This window comes from Nyctereutes procyonoides, unplaced genomic scaffold, assembly GCF_905146905.1.
Source record: "Nyctereutes procyonoides isolate TBG_1078 unplaced genomic scaffold, NYPRO_anot_genome, whole genome shotgun sequence".
NCBI classification, from domain to species: Eukaryota; Metazoa; Chordata; class Mammalia; order Carnivora; family Canidae; genus Nyctereutes; species Nyctereutes procyonoides.
This window is the reverse complement of record NW_026575112.1, coordinates 331,821-347,169: the sequence shown is the minus strand read 5'-3', so window position 1 is coordinate 347,169 and position 15,349 is coordinate 331,821. Positions and strand designations below refer to the sequence as shown.

At 36.0% G+C, this 15,349-nt stretch overlaps 1 protein-coding gene and 1 pseudogene across 1 annotated transcript; both read left to right on the top strand.

Moving 5' to 3' along the window:
* Positions 1-7,208: 7,208 nt before the first annotated feature.
* LOC129514931 (olfactory receptor 8K3-like) lies at positions 7,209-8,150 on the top strand. Its single transcript, XM_055333622.1, has one exon. The coding sequence runs from the start codon at positions 7,209-7,211 to the stop codon at positions 8,148-8,150; it is 942 nt and encodes a 313-aa protein (XP_055189597.1).
* Positions 8,151-13,199: 5,049 nt separating this feature from the next.
* Positions 13,200-14,151, top strand: LOC129514900 (olfactory receptor 8K3-like; annotated as a pseudogene).
* Positions 14,152-15,349: the final 1,198 nt, after the last annotated feature.

Below are 15,349 nucleotides of genomic sequence, written 5' to 3'. Positions count from 1 at the left end.
AAATTATGCCACTAATTGCTACTCTCTTTTTATGCACCTGTCCAAAATTGATTTGACTCTTTCAATATAAAAGGTACTTTTTAAAAAAAAATATTTATTTATTTATTTATTGATTGATTGATTGATTGATTGATTGATTTATTTGAGACACAAAGAGAGGCAGAGACATAGGCAGAGGGAGAAGCAGGCTCCTCACAGGGAGTTGGATGTAGGACTTGATCCCCAAACTGGGATCACACCCTGAGTCAAAGGCAGACACTCAACCGCTGAGCCACTCAGATATCCCATAAAGGTACTTTCACAAGCAACAACCATTATCTAGGTTGGGGACTTCTTATGGCAAAACAGCTTTGATAACAAACTCTTACCTCATCTCACAAAATGTCCGTGACTTTGGGTTAACTTAAAATGTAAATATCAAAATATCTACTTCTTAATATCAAGCCACAAAATAATTTGAGCTGTAGTCATCACAAGAAGTAAGTTATGATTTTTAAAAACACTAAAATTTGTATTTCAAAAAATAATAGATTACTGAATGATAAAGATTATTAATATCTACACAATCATAAAGTGATTAATATAAGACATGGACTCAGAATATTCTATTATATCAATTTTAAACTCTTATGAAATATATAAGTAAAAACTTCCATGATAAAATATGAATGCTTAAAATATTGCCTTGAGATCAATGAATAGTCAATATAGGTGCAAACTAACACTTCCTTATACAGCTATGGCATCTCATACTGTAATCACTTCTCTCTCTGTTTAGTTCCTCTTTCACAATTTTCAGCATTCTATCTGCATTTCATGCTTTGGGAATTGGAGGGGTTTCTTAGGATCAGTGCACAGCAGGGGTGAAGAATGACTGCACATAGGAGGGGGTGTGTCACCACAGATGAGTCAGGCTACAGTTCAGCTACTTCTGCACACCTGCCAGGAGGATGAGAAGTCAACCAGTCAGGTGCCCAGAGGAAGAAACATGATTTGGAGGTTGCCATCCCCTATCTCTACTAGGTGTGTTTTTGTCATTTTAACAACTACTTTATCAACATTATCATTGTGATAGGCATTCAAATGGTAACATTATATTAAAATTAATGTGTATGTGTCTCTGTTATAATTTTTTTTTATTTTTTTTTAAAAAATTTTTTTTAAATTTTTTTTTAATTTTTTATTTATTTATGATAGTCACAGAGAGAGAGAGAGAGAGAGAGAGAGAGGCAGAGACACAGGCAGAGGGAGAAGCAGGCTCCATGCACTGGGAGCCCGATGTGGGATTCGATCCCGGGTCTCCAGGATCGCGCCCTGGGCCAAAGGCAGGCGCCAAACCGCTGCGCCACCCAGGGATCCCTCTGTTATAATTTTTGAACTTTGCTGTTGACGTGGATTATAGTGCACTTTTCCATTTCAAATCTTAACAAATATTTGGGTTCTTTTAAAAAAATAATGTATTAAATCAAGTAGAACAATTTGAGCTCTATAAAGTTAAATCAGATTGAATTATTTGCTGCAACCTTTACCATTTGTTCAAGTGATACATATTAATAAGTTCAATGTCCACAGTATGAAATGCTGTGTACTGATGGTGGAGTGTATATGAATAAAAATAAATCTTGGAATAGATCCATCCTTATTTAAGTAAATTAAATATGCTCTCTTTATCCCAGAACAGAGCCTCAGGAGATATTTCAGACATGTTCCTTTATGGGTCAGTGGGGGACCACACACACAAAATTGTTCATCGTGGTCATACATGTAGAAGTCGAAAGTTGATAACTAACTGCATCTTAGTATTAGAGCAAACCGATAGTAAATGGGGGTAGAATCAGATTGTGGCCATTTCATTGAACAGAGGCCAGTAAAATATTGGTGTATATGTAGAAAATGAATAAAATTCAAAAACATAGCTGAATGAGAAGCTTGAAGTATCAAAATAAGCTATATAACCTGTGTGTGCTCTTTAAAATATACATTTATAAAGCTGCATTTCTTTTCTAAAAAAGATTTATTTATTTAATGTTGAGTTTGAGAGAGAGAGTGTGTGTGAGCAGAAGGAGGGAGAGGGAGAAGCAGACTCCACATTGAGCACAGAGCTCAATGCAGGGCTCGATCTCAGGACCCTGAGATCGTGACCTGAGCTAAAACTAAAAGTCAGACACTTAACTGATTGAACCACTTAGACATCCCATGAATTTGAATTTCTTTTTAAGAACATATATCAACTTTTGTGGAGGAGATACCGATGTAGGGAAAGAAAACTGATGTAGGGATAGGAATTAGGATGAGAATGCACACGGGATACAGAATCATGTGTCATTAACCAAGTTTAGTCCCTTAGGTTACAAAACCAAACATAAATAACTTCATACATATGTTCATAATTTTTATTCCTTCTAAACTTTTAACATACTATAGGTCATATATAAATAGTTTTGTCTTTATCTTCAGATGTGAAACATGGAAGAAGCCATTGTGGAAAATGCTGAAAGTTTATGTAATTTCTAGATGATTAAAGCATATGTCTGAGGAAAACTATTCAAATCTACATAGTCAAGTGAATACAATAAAAATAACAACCAAGGGAATCAGGTGAATTGTATATATAAAAAACAGGGGCCACCCGGGTGGCTCAGCGCCTTAGCGCTACCTTCAGCCCAGGGCCTGATCCTGGAGATCCAGTATCAAGTCCCACATCAGGCTCCCTGCATGGAGCCTGCTTCTCCCTCTGCCTGTGTCTCTGCCTGTGTCTCTCATAAATAAATAAATAAATAAATAAATAAATAAATAAATAAATAAAATATTAAAAACAAAAACAAACAAAACAAAACAAAAAAAAAAAAAACGGGCACTTGGGTGTTCAGTTGGTTAAGTGTCTGCCTTTGGCTCAAGTTGTGATTGCAAGGTCCTAGGATGCAACCTTTCATGGGCCCCCCTGTTCATAGGGAAGTCTGCTTCTCCCTCTGCCTCTCCCCCTCTATGCTCCTTCTCTCTTTTTCTAAATAAATTTAAAAAAATAAATTCTTCAAAAACATTTCCTCAGTAGGGAAATCAAAGTTACTCTGAATAATTAGCAAAGACCCATGGCATCATTTCCTGCTCTCACATGCTTTGGGAATAACAAAGAATTGCATTCAAGTTCCCAGGGGAGTGTCTCAAGGAGAGGAGATGCTCATAAATTCTTCTGAGAGCAGCCATGCTAGTAATCACACGGGAGTACAAAAAAGACAGTCTTCATTTAAGGTGAATAGATGGCACTGATTATATTGATTACTAAATTAACTAGAGTGATGGTTTTTGATGCCTGTCTTCCTTTTAAATGACAGATACGAGCACAGTCACAACACCAGACTCAGTACGTTACATCATATATATTAATCATCTCTTTTCATAACTAGGATTTTTGGATTAATGATATATGTTTACCACTATTAGTATGTTATTTTAAAGTGATAAGGGACTTCATTTCTATTTGCTATTATTTCTACATTTATACTGGTATTCTAGACAAAAACTTCCTGAAGGGGACTAAACATTTTTCCAAGCTCGACTTAGAATCTTCCTCTCTCCTTCCCTCCCTCTTTCCTTCCTTCCTTTTTAATGAGATTGCAATGTTTTCAGTTTGACCAACCCATTTACCTCAGTTGAGGCTATTATCAAAATGTTATAGAATATTCCATTGATATTGGTTGTTTGCATTTGCATAAGAGGACATCGTTGGTCTCCTTGTCTATCCTCCAGGTCCTGGAACAGCTCTGAGCTTCTGCTTCCATCTGATAAGAGGTTTGATACTCAACTTCCTTTTCTTTCCAGGCAGTGCTTGGGTAGGACTGTTTATAGGAAGGCCACATAAATATTCACTAAGTGAGTTTCAGAAGAACTTCAGGCATTTGTAAAATCACAATAAAATGGATGTTGGTATGAAGAGGTTTACCAAATTGTATAAACTTCTGAGGAATAGTCTTTTCTTTGGGTATAATTTTTGTAGCTTAAGATATTAGGGTCTGTCATTTGTTTGGTTGCTGCTAATGGATGTTTGTAATTGCTTTGTTGTAAATATTTGTTCATTTGAATAGATTTTGGGGTAGAGCAAATTTTGTGAAGTAGTTTCATCTGCTTAACTAATATTGAATTTCTATTCTATTTTTTTTGAAATTTCTGTTTATTTAAGAGCAACCAGAGGTTCTAGTCTTCTAAAAGTTTAGAGGCAACTGGGTGGCTCAGTTGGTTAAGCCTCCAACTTCAGCTCAAGTCATGATCTCCGGGTCATGAAATTGAGCCCCATCTCAGAGTCTGCACTGGGTTTAGAGTCTGCTTAAGATTCTCTCTCTCTTTCTCTCTCTTTCTCTGCCCCCACCACCCCCCTATGTATGCAGGCTCTCTCTCGAAAAAAAAAGTGTTTAATATATTCTGTGACATTAAGTCCTTGACCAGCCTAGGGCTGATTTTTATATGGATCAAATAAACATCCAATTTCATTATTCTCTATATGCATAATCACTTTTTCCTGATACATTGACTAGCCCATTTTTGCATGCCTGTCCTAGCATGCCACTTCTATCCAAACACTACAGTTCTATACATTCATGGGTCTTTTCCTGAGGTCTCTATTCTGGTCCACTGGTGTATGCCATATTGCCTCAATAAAGCAATATGACATACAGAAGTCATGTTCTAGATTTCTAAGTTTTTTTTTTAATTTTTTAAAATTTATTTATGATAGTCACACAGAGAGAGAGAGAGAGGCAGAGACACAGGCAGAGGGAGAAGCAGGCTCCATGCACCGGGAGCCCGACATGGGATTCGATCCCGGGTCTCCAGGATCGCGCCCTGGGCCAAAGGCAGGCGCCAAACCGCTGCGCCACCCAGGGATCCCCTAGATTTCTAAGTTTATATCTGGTAGCATAGGTCTTTTCAAAAGTTTCCATGTTATTCTTTATAATTTGCATTTTTTTAAGTACATTTTTAATTCAGGATCAAATTCTACAGATTCCTGAGTGAGATTTTGATTGCAAAGGCATCATGTACATAAGATTAATTTTAGCACAATTGACATTTTTATAACACTAAGTTGAGCAATCCAGGAACATAATATTTTTACCAATTTCTTTAGGACCTCTACAATTTTTCCCCAAAATATTTTAACTTTTCACCTTTTAAGAGTGGGTTGTCTAGTTTTTATAAGACATTCTGTGATTATGGCTTATTCCTTTTATTCTTAATTTTTATTGCCTTTGTCCATTCTAATGACATTAATTCCTCATCTATTTAAATGCTCATTTTTTTTCTAATTAATTCTGCCAATGTGATGAATTCTAGTTATAGATTTTCCAAAATAAAACCATCAAGCCAAACATGAGATCAATGCAGTTTGGATAGTTTCCTGTAATTCTTATACATTTTTAAATACAGAGAGAGAGAGAGACTATATATATATATATATATATATATATATATATATAATATTGTGGGGTTTTTTCATTATTATATATTTCTTTATAAATCATGATTTTGTCACCTAAGATGAGTTACAGTGAAGTTCTCATTTTTTCCACTCTGCAATAGTTAGTAGAAAAAATATGGATGATATTTTTTTCCTTTGAAATTTTGGAACATTTGCCTTTAAAAACAATCTGAAGGAGAAAGAAGTTGGAAAAGCAGAGATAGATAAAGTACAATTTTTTAATAAATTGTGTTAATACGAAACATTTAATGTTTATTTGATGGAAGGTGAAATAAAGGTACAAGAGTAGTATTCAAATTAAAATATAGTTAATGTCTTCCATTTCTCTTTATGCCATGTCCAGTTCACTTCGTCTAGATCAGAGAATCATTAGTCCTGTCCATGTACATTTAAACAGTAGGTATATTTGATAGGCATATCAAATAAATCATGCCATATCTATTTATCTATTTACCCTTGTTCCCTATTAAATTGTCTCTCATTCATGTAATTCATGCAATGTTATTTGCCAGCCTCAAAGACATTCGAGATAGCATCCCCTACTTTGAAATTAAATATTTTTTTAAATTTTATTTATTTTTTCATGATAGTCACACAGAGAGAGAGAGAGAGAGAGAGAGAGAGAGGCAGAGACATAGGCAGAGGGAGAAGCAGGCTCCATATAGGGAGCCCGACGTGGGATTCGATCCCGGGTCTCCAGGATCGCGCCCTAGGCCAAAGGCAGGCACTAAACTGCTGCGCCACCCAGGGATCCCCCTACTTTGAAATTAAATAGCAGTTTATTGGATGATTTCAGGTGATACATTAACAAATACATTCTGATAATTTATCCTGGTCTTAAAATGTGCTATAAAATACAACTACCAAGTTAAACCCATCATTTCAGAGATACTTGTGCTAAGGTCAAAGCAAATGTGGGAATGTTAGCTATATTCTTTTTTTATATATTAATAACTTGTACATGCAGGCCTTACTTTCTGTGCAACATATCAAAAATCAGAAAATGAAAACACCACAGGCAAGTGCTAAATATTAAGATACAATGTTATTGAGAAAATTTATTTATGTGCATTAGAGTGGGCATGTTGGGGACTTTTGCAGGGTATCTAAATCATTGTCTATCATCAGAAAAAGTCATTAAACAATATTCACAACTCATAAAAGCATAATGGAATGATAACACAAGTTAATAAATCAAACGGATAATGGAATGGGAATACCATTAGATATGCAGAGTTATAATGAGAAATGTAAATCAAAGTCTATTAAATGAGTTAATCGTAGTTTCCTTGGATGTTGGGACTGAAATTGCAAGGCGAGAAGTGGAGGGTTATAAGTTTTATTATAATTTCTTATAAAGAATGAAATGTTTAACCAATTACAGGCATTAAGTAAAAAACATGTCTAAAAGGATATCAGGATTCCCACTTAAGACCAAACTTTCTAATGATACCTTCTTGACAGACCAACCCTACAGAGACTGTATTGACTTGGTAATGACAGCCAGAATGCAGGAAAAAAAAAAAGACTACTCTATATCTTAGGTTGTAATGCCTTCTGTATTTGGCTCCAGGTTCAGTGACAAAAGTGAGTCTTGTTTTAAATTAACCCATCTAAAAAATTGGACCTATCTTACCCATGATGGCTATGCCTCCTAAAATGACCACAGATGTTGTCTCCTGAATCCCAATGACTCTTGTGATGGTTGTTCCCACAGCAATTTTCCTTAATGACCTGGATGAACAGACAAAATCTAACAGTGCTAACAGAATTCATCCTAATGGGAATCACCAACCGTCCTGAGCTGCAGGCTCCCTTCTTTGGGCTTTTCCTCATCATCTACACAGTTTCAGTGGTGGGCAACCTGGGCATGATCATCCTCACCAAGGTGGACTCCAGGCTCCAAACACCCATGTACTTCTTCCTCAGACACCTGGCTTTCATTGATCTTGGCTACTCATCAGCTGTGGCACCCAAAATGTTAGTAAATTTTGTAGCTGATCAAAATACGATCCCCTATAACTGGTGTGCTGCCCAGCTGGCTTTCTTCATCTTGTTCATCATCAGTGAGCTGTTCATTCTGTCAGCAATGGCCTATGACCGCTATGTGGCCATCTGTAACCCTCTGCTCTACACCATTGTTATGTCACAAAGGGTGTGCTGGGTGCTAGTAGCAATCCCTTATGTCTACAGTGCCTGTCTCTCTCTGATAACCACCATCAAGATTTTTATGGCATCCTTCTGTGGACATAATGTCATTAGACATTTTTACTGTGACAATCTTCCCTTGTTAACTTTGCTGTGTTCAAGCACACGTGACATTGAGTTGATAATACTGATCTTTTCAGCATTTAATTTGATTTCCTCCCTTCTCATAGTGCTTGTGTCCTATGTCCTAATCCTTATGGCCATCCTTAGGATGAACTCTGCAGAGGGAAGGCACAAGGCATTCTCCACCTGTGGATCTCACCTGACAGTGGTTGTTGTATTATATGCTACTCTATTTTTCATGTACGTGCAACCCAAATCCAGTCATTCCTTTGATACTGATAAAATCGCCTCTGCATTTTACACTTTGATAATCCCTATGCTGAATCCCATGATCTACAGCTTAAGGAATAAAGAGGTAAAAGGTGCCCTGCATAGAATATGGAAAAATTTGCACATACTGCCTATGTAGAGTTCAATATAGACTATACATACAATAAATTAGGTTATGGACTACTGTTTATGTTGTAGGGTTTAGAAAGGAGTAATGTGTAGAAGTCCTGGAAAACTAGAAATGTTTTTCCTATTTTCAACTATAGGTGTTCCAGTAGTGATCAACCTTCCTGTATCAATTTTTATTTGTCCTTAAGTGTTACTGCCAGAGACCTAAGTTCAGACATCTGCTCTTACATTGCCAAGTCCTTATGTTACAATTTAAGGGAAATCTGTTTTAATACATCTGCCATTAAGTAATCTTTTAAAGGCTTTCTTGTGTCTTTTCTTAAATATTTTTTTGTGGGATAAACACCATTTAAATACCAGTGCCCTCCATACCTGCATGCTGACATAAGACGGCACTTAATGTTTTTTGTGCTGAGCATACATACATTAATGAGTAATGAACAGTATCTGCCTTAATGACACTTCAACTCTATCCCCTTTGGTTGGTGGCATTTTAAATTTGTTACATTATTATATGTGAACATGTATATGCATGGAAAAGCATAAAATAAAGTTGATTATCTTCGAGGGCCATAATTATGTACATTAAAAATTCAAAAGACTCGGCACTGAAACATTAGAAATAATAAGTGAATTTTGCAGGATTAGTGGATATAGTGTCAGTGTGTTAAAGATCAATTATTTTGTATCTACCAACAAAAACAGATAAAATTAAAATTTTAAGCTACACTAGATAAAATCTATATAATACTCAAGAAAAATTTTAATGAGTAAAATTTTAATGAGTACAAGCTGACGGTGAGAGCTGTGTCCAGAGCGTTTGTGAAATGCACAAAAGCACAGAGACTGAAGAAGAGGAACATGCGGACCCTCTGGATTAATCGAATCACAGCTGCCTCCCAGGAACATGGCCTGAAGTACCCGGCATTCATTGTCAATTTAAGTGCCAGGTGGAGCTCAACAGGAAAGTACTTGTGGATCTAGCCATCTATGAACCAAAGACTTTTAAATCTTTGGCTGCTTTGGCCAAAAGGAGGCGACTGGAAGGATTTGCTCCTGCCCTAGGGGATGGCAAAGAGCCTGAAGGCATATTTTCCAGAGTGGTGCAGCATCACTGAGGGAGATTCCAACATTGCCTGCCCTTTGCAGCTGAATGTCTTAGGAAAAGTGTTTTTCCCCCTGACAATCACAGTGGTTAACATAGGGGCTAAAAGTTATGTCACCGTGTGTATAAGTTTGGTCAGCAATTATATTAGTTTGCATTTTAGTGACAGGTGTAAGAGAAAGGCCCCTTCTTCCCTTACTGGGACAGATCTAGACATCTTACACAGATGTGCAAATAAAGCTTCATTGCTAGACACTACAACAAATATTACTGAGTTATTGAAGGAGAGATAAATGTTAATATACCATGTCAATTGGTTGAAAGATATAAATTTGGTGAGGCCAGTTCTCCCTAAATTTTCCTATAGATCCAATGCAGTAACAATCAAGATTCCAGTAATATTTTTAAGATTTTATTTATTTATTCATGAGAGACACAGAGAGAGGCAGAGACACAGACAGAGGGAGAAGCAGGCTCCCTGCAGGAAGCCTGTTGCAGGACTCTATCCCTGGTCCAGGGATAATGCCCTGAGCTGAAGGCAGACGCTCAACCGCTGAGCCACCCAGGCATCCCTCTAGTAGTATTTTTTTAGTGCTTAAGTTGATATCAAAAATTATTTGGAAACGCAAAAGATCTAGCTTAGCCAGGCAATATCTTAGAAGAAAGATTTCAGAGGACTTCCAATGACAGATATCAATTCATTTAATGAAATAAGATTATCTTTTATTATTTTTTTATTTTTTTAATAATACATTTATTTTTTTATTGGTGTTCTATTTGCCGACATACAGAATAACACCCAGTGCTCATCCCATCAAGTGCCCCCCTCAGTGCCCGTCACCCATTCACCCCCACCCCCCACCCTCCTCCCTTTCCACCATCCCTAGTTTTTTCCCCAGAGTTAGGAGTCTTTATGTTCTGTCTCCCTTTCTGATATTTCCTACCCATTTTTTAAATGTATCATTAGTGCATGTATTTACAGAGAGATCAATAAAATGAAAATAAAGTCCAAAATAGACTCACATGTTTAAATCCACTTATTTTAAAACAAGAGCCTTGCTGCAATATAGTGAGTAAAATAGGTTTTCTCAGTAAATTGGTCAGTTCAATTAGGTTTCTTTTATTTTGTTTTTTTTTTTTAATTTTTATTTATTTATGATAGTCACACAGAGAGAGAGGCAGAGACACAGGCAGAGGGAGAAGCAGGCTCCATGCACCAGGAGCCCGATGTGGGATTCCATCCCGGGTCTCCAGGATCGCGCCCTGGGCCAAAGGCAGGCGCCAAACCGCTGCGCCACCCAGGGATCCCTAGGTTTCTATATAAAATATGGAACTTGGTCATTTATACACTGCATGTAAAAATTAATTGAAATATGTTACAAATGGGAATGTGAAATTTGAAACCAAAAGGTTTCTTAAAGTAAAGTAAAATAATATTTTCATGACTTGGGATCAACAAAGTTTCCTTAAATGGGGTACAAAAAATAGTGATACTAATAGAAAAATAGTACTCTATCTAGATTGAAAACTTGTATTAATGAAAATACACCATAATAAAGTTTAAAAATCCAAAGAAACCATATTTGAAATACACTCTTGCAAAGTAATTTGTAAAACAAAACAAAACAACAAATTCCCTAACTCTTTGAATGAGGATGATCAAGAGGGTTAACTTTTAGGAGGGAAAAAATAGTTGAGGGGAAGAGGTGAGGGAAGACACCTGAAGAAACTCTTCACAGAAGAGGATATCAAAACAGCCAAAAATACACAAACGTGTTCAAAAAAATATTCATTAGATAAATCTAAGTGAAGAATGTATACTGTGATATCGCCAAACATTACCAGGATAGCTGAAATGCAAAAGTTTCTTTGAACGATAATTGAAAATGTTGATAAGAATGTGGAAAATTATAATTCTTTTACTTGTTTAAGGGTGAGTACATTGCTATAAAAACTTTGGGAAAATAAGGGAATAATTACTAAATTTTAGTGTGAGTATACTCTATGATGTGCCAATTCCATTCCTGTGTAATTATGTCCCCTAGAGAATAAGTAATAAAATGTTTGTGGTAGATGTAGTCATCATAGGTGTTAAATGTTTATCAAGGGTGGAACGGATGGATATGTAATGGCACGTTCAAAAAATATATTCTGCACAGCAGAGCATGAAGAAGTGGGAGAAAGAAGAGGAAGAGCAGAGGAGGAGAGGAGTGGCAAAGAAGATGAATGGATACAATATTAAGTGAAAGGCACCATACTCTCCAAAAATTACACCAACTCATACAAATAGCAATGAAGCTAAGTTGTACTATTATGGGCACTTTTCATAAGTCACACATTTTGTTTTTGAGTACATGATACCATTAAGGAGCACTGCTTGTAAGCAAGAATGAAAGGCTGATTTCACAGTTGAAAACTTATGACATAAATTAATATCATTGTAAGTTAAAAGAAAAAAAATAGGTTTATGATAATATTCAATACCTATTTTTAACACCTATTTGCCTAGCTGAGCAGAATAGACAAAAACAGTGTTATAAATAATATTTATAAGAATCCTATATTGGGGGATAAATAAGCGGAAAACAAAAGATTTAGGACAGTGATAATATTCCATATGATATTATACTGATGGGTATATATCATTACATTTAAAAATCTGTATAAAACTATTAGTGTAAACTGAATCATTGAAAACTTTTTCCCTGATGAAATTGCCCCCAAGATTAGGAGACCCAGTTTCCCCATTTATATTCAGTATGTATTGAATATTATAGCAGGTTCAACCATGATAAAAAAATGAGGTAAAGACAGGTAGGAAGTCATAAACTGCCATTTTTAGTTTTTGATTAATGTTATAATTAACCACATAGGGAAAATATATAATTTATTAGAAATAATATGTGAATTTAGCAAATTTGCCGAATATAAATTTACAAAAAACAACTTTATTTTTACACCTATAAACAACAGAAAATAAAATTGAAGGAAAGATAACATTTATGGAACCATTAAAAAAAAGAATATGGTTTTAGGACCCCAATAGTATCTGGTACCTCCCTCAGGTATGAGGAGGTAAAGATGATTTAGTCATTAGTCATCTCTTTAATAATCTGCTTTGATATCTAAAGTTTCCGGGTGGTTATAGGTTGTAAGTTTGAAATATCTTTATTATAATTTTGGGTGAAATGTAGACATTTGCTATGATACAGGAAATTTGTACTCTTAGAATAGTAAAAAAAAAAAAAAGCAATCTCTGAAAAGGGAGTTTTGTTAAGAAAATCTCTTCATGTGCTTATTGGCCATGTTTTTTTTTTTTTTAAGATTTATTTATTTATTCATGAGAAACACAGAGAAAGAGAGAGAGGCAGAGACACAGGCAGAGGGAGAAGCAGGCTCCATGCAAGGAGCCTGATATGGGACTCAATCCCGGGTCTCCAGGATCACACCCTGGGCTGCAGGCGGCGCTAAACCGCTGCGCCACCGGGGCTGCCCAATGACCATGTTTATATCTTCAGTGGGAAGTATCTGTTCGAGTCTTTAGCCTGTTGGATTTTTTTTTCCTGTTGAGTTGAAGAATCCTTAAAACAGAGCCTTGCCAGATATATGATTTGCAATCTCCTCCATCGTGTGAGTCATGTTTTCATTCTCTGATAGTGTCCTTTAATGGACAAAAGTTTATTTGTTTTTTAAATTATTTTTATGTCCATTTATGTATTTTTACTTTTGTCGTTTGTACTTTTGGTGTCATATCTAAGAAAGCTGTAAAGAGCTCAGCTGAGCCAGGAGAGATAATTGAGCTGCCAGGTGTTAGAACAGCCAGTTAAAGCAACAAGCCATAAATGCAAGATTTAAGTCCTTAATCACTTACTACAATGGTCATCTTAGTCATATGTCATGAAATTAATGATTATTTTTATATTTATTCCCATTATAGGTTTCTCAAATGCCTGCATGGAGAAACACAATCTAACACAGTGGAAAGAACTCATCCAAATGGGAATCACAGAACTCCCTGAGCTGCAGGCTCCATTGTCTGGACTCTTCCTCACTGTTTACCTGGTGTCACTGGTGGATAACGTGAGCTTGATCATCCTCACCAAGGTGGACTCTAGGCCACAAACACCCATGTACATCTTCCTCAGACACCTGGCTTTCACTAATCTTGGTTATTCAATAGCTGTGGGACCCCAAATGCTAGTAAGCCTTGTTGTAGATCAATCTATCATCTCTTATAACTGATGTGCTACCCAACTCACTTTTTTCATTATGTTTATTACTAGTGAAATTCTCATTTTGTCAGCAATGGCCTATGACTGCTATGTGGCCATCTATAACCCTTTGCTCTGCATAGTCATCATGTCACATAGATTATGTCAGTTGCTGGTGGCATAATATATTATTTTGTCTTTGCTGATCATTATAAAAATTTTCCTTTCATCGTTTGGTGACTATAATGTCATTTAGACATTTCTACTGTGATAGTCTACCATTGATAGCTTTGCTCTGCTCAGGCACACATGAAATTAAGTTGATAATTCTTATCTTTTCAGCTTTTAATTTAGTGTCATCCCTTATGATAGCCCTGTGTTTTACATGCTGATCCTTGTTGCCATCCTCAGGATGAACTTTGCAGAAGGCAGGCACAAGGCTTTCTCCATCTGTGAATCCCATATGACACTGATAGTCATATTTTACGGTTCTCCATTTTTTTATGTATGTGCAGCCCAAACCCATTCATTCATTTGATAGTGATAAAATAGCCTCCTTATTTTACACTTTGGTTATATTCATGCTGAATCCCATTATCTACACTTTGAGGAAAAAAGAGGTGAAAAATGCCTTATATAAAACCTGCAGAATGTTTGCAAATGTTCTATTTAAAATTCACTGTAGGATACACTAACAATAAATTATATATTAGCCAATATATACTGTAATTAACTTTACTGTAGTCTTGTTCTGTTGTTTCCAGGGGATAGGCAAGAATCAATGTATGATAACCATAGAAATAAAATATATATATATATATATTCATTATTTTAAATTTCAAATAAGAATGATCAGCAGTAGATTATTTGTTCCTTTATCCTACTTCAGATACTAGCTTAATTTAGTTTCAATTCCAGGTCAATGCCATTCCTACATGTTCTTTCATGTACCCTATTTGTCTATCTTTTCCACTAAATACTTATTTTTATAAAACTAGGGATCTTGTACATTCTCTTCACAGTCTTATCTATCACTGTCTAGCATAGTAAAAGTCACACACAAAGAAGATATCCGATAGATATTATATAAATGAATTAATCAAGGAAATAAACATATACTGTGAAGTTTAAGCCAGAAATGGGGCTTACAGAAAATAGGCAGCTTGAGAAGTGGCCTATAAGTGGGATGGAGTGTATCAGGCAATATGAAAATGGGCTAGAGCAAGTAGCCAGGATGGGGTCACCTTTTAATTATGGTTGTCAGGGAGCGCTCTGTGAAGATGGCATTGAAACAAACACTAGAGTTGCTGAGTGAGACTCTGTGGCTACCTAGCAGAAGCCTGTTCCATGGGGACAGAAATGACACTGCAGCAGTTCCTAATGACTCATGTGCTGAGGAACACCAGAGTCAAAGGTGGTGGGAGCCTAAATGTGATTAGGAAACAAAAGAGAGATGATGAATTTGTAACAGAATTTAACCTTGTAGTACTCTATTAAGGCCATTGTAAAACTTGTCTTTTATTCTGAATAATCAAAAAGTCTTCGGAGGATTTTGAGCTAAGGAGTGATTTGATCTATCTTTGATTAAAGGACAGCTATGACTGCTGTGTAAATAATGGATGGCAGATTCTAAGTTTGGAAATTGAAAATGCTGAGGGGTTTAATCATGATACATTTGACGAGATTGGATGTGTTCAGGATGGTATGGCCAGACTCATGATACATTTGAGAGACAATAGAGGTTTAATCTAAGACAGGAACAATCAGAGAATAGAAGTGATTAGATTCTTAACATATTTTTGAGGAAAATCTTAATAGTTCTTCACGTTTACGTGGGGTAAAGAGGCATAGAAAAGGAAATCAATGATTTAAAAAGAATAGACTAGTTCCAAG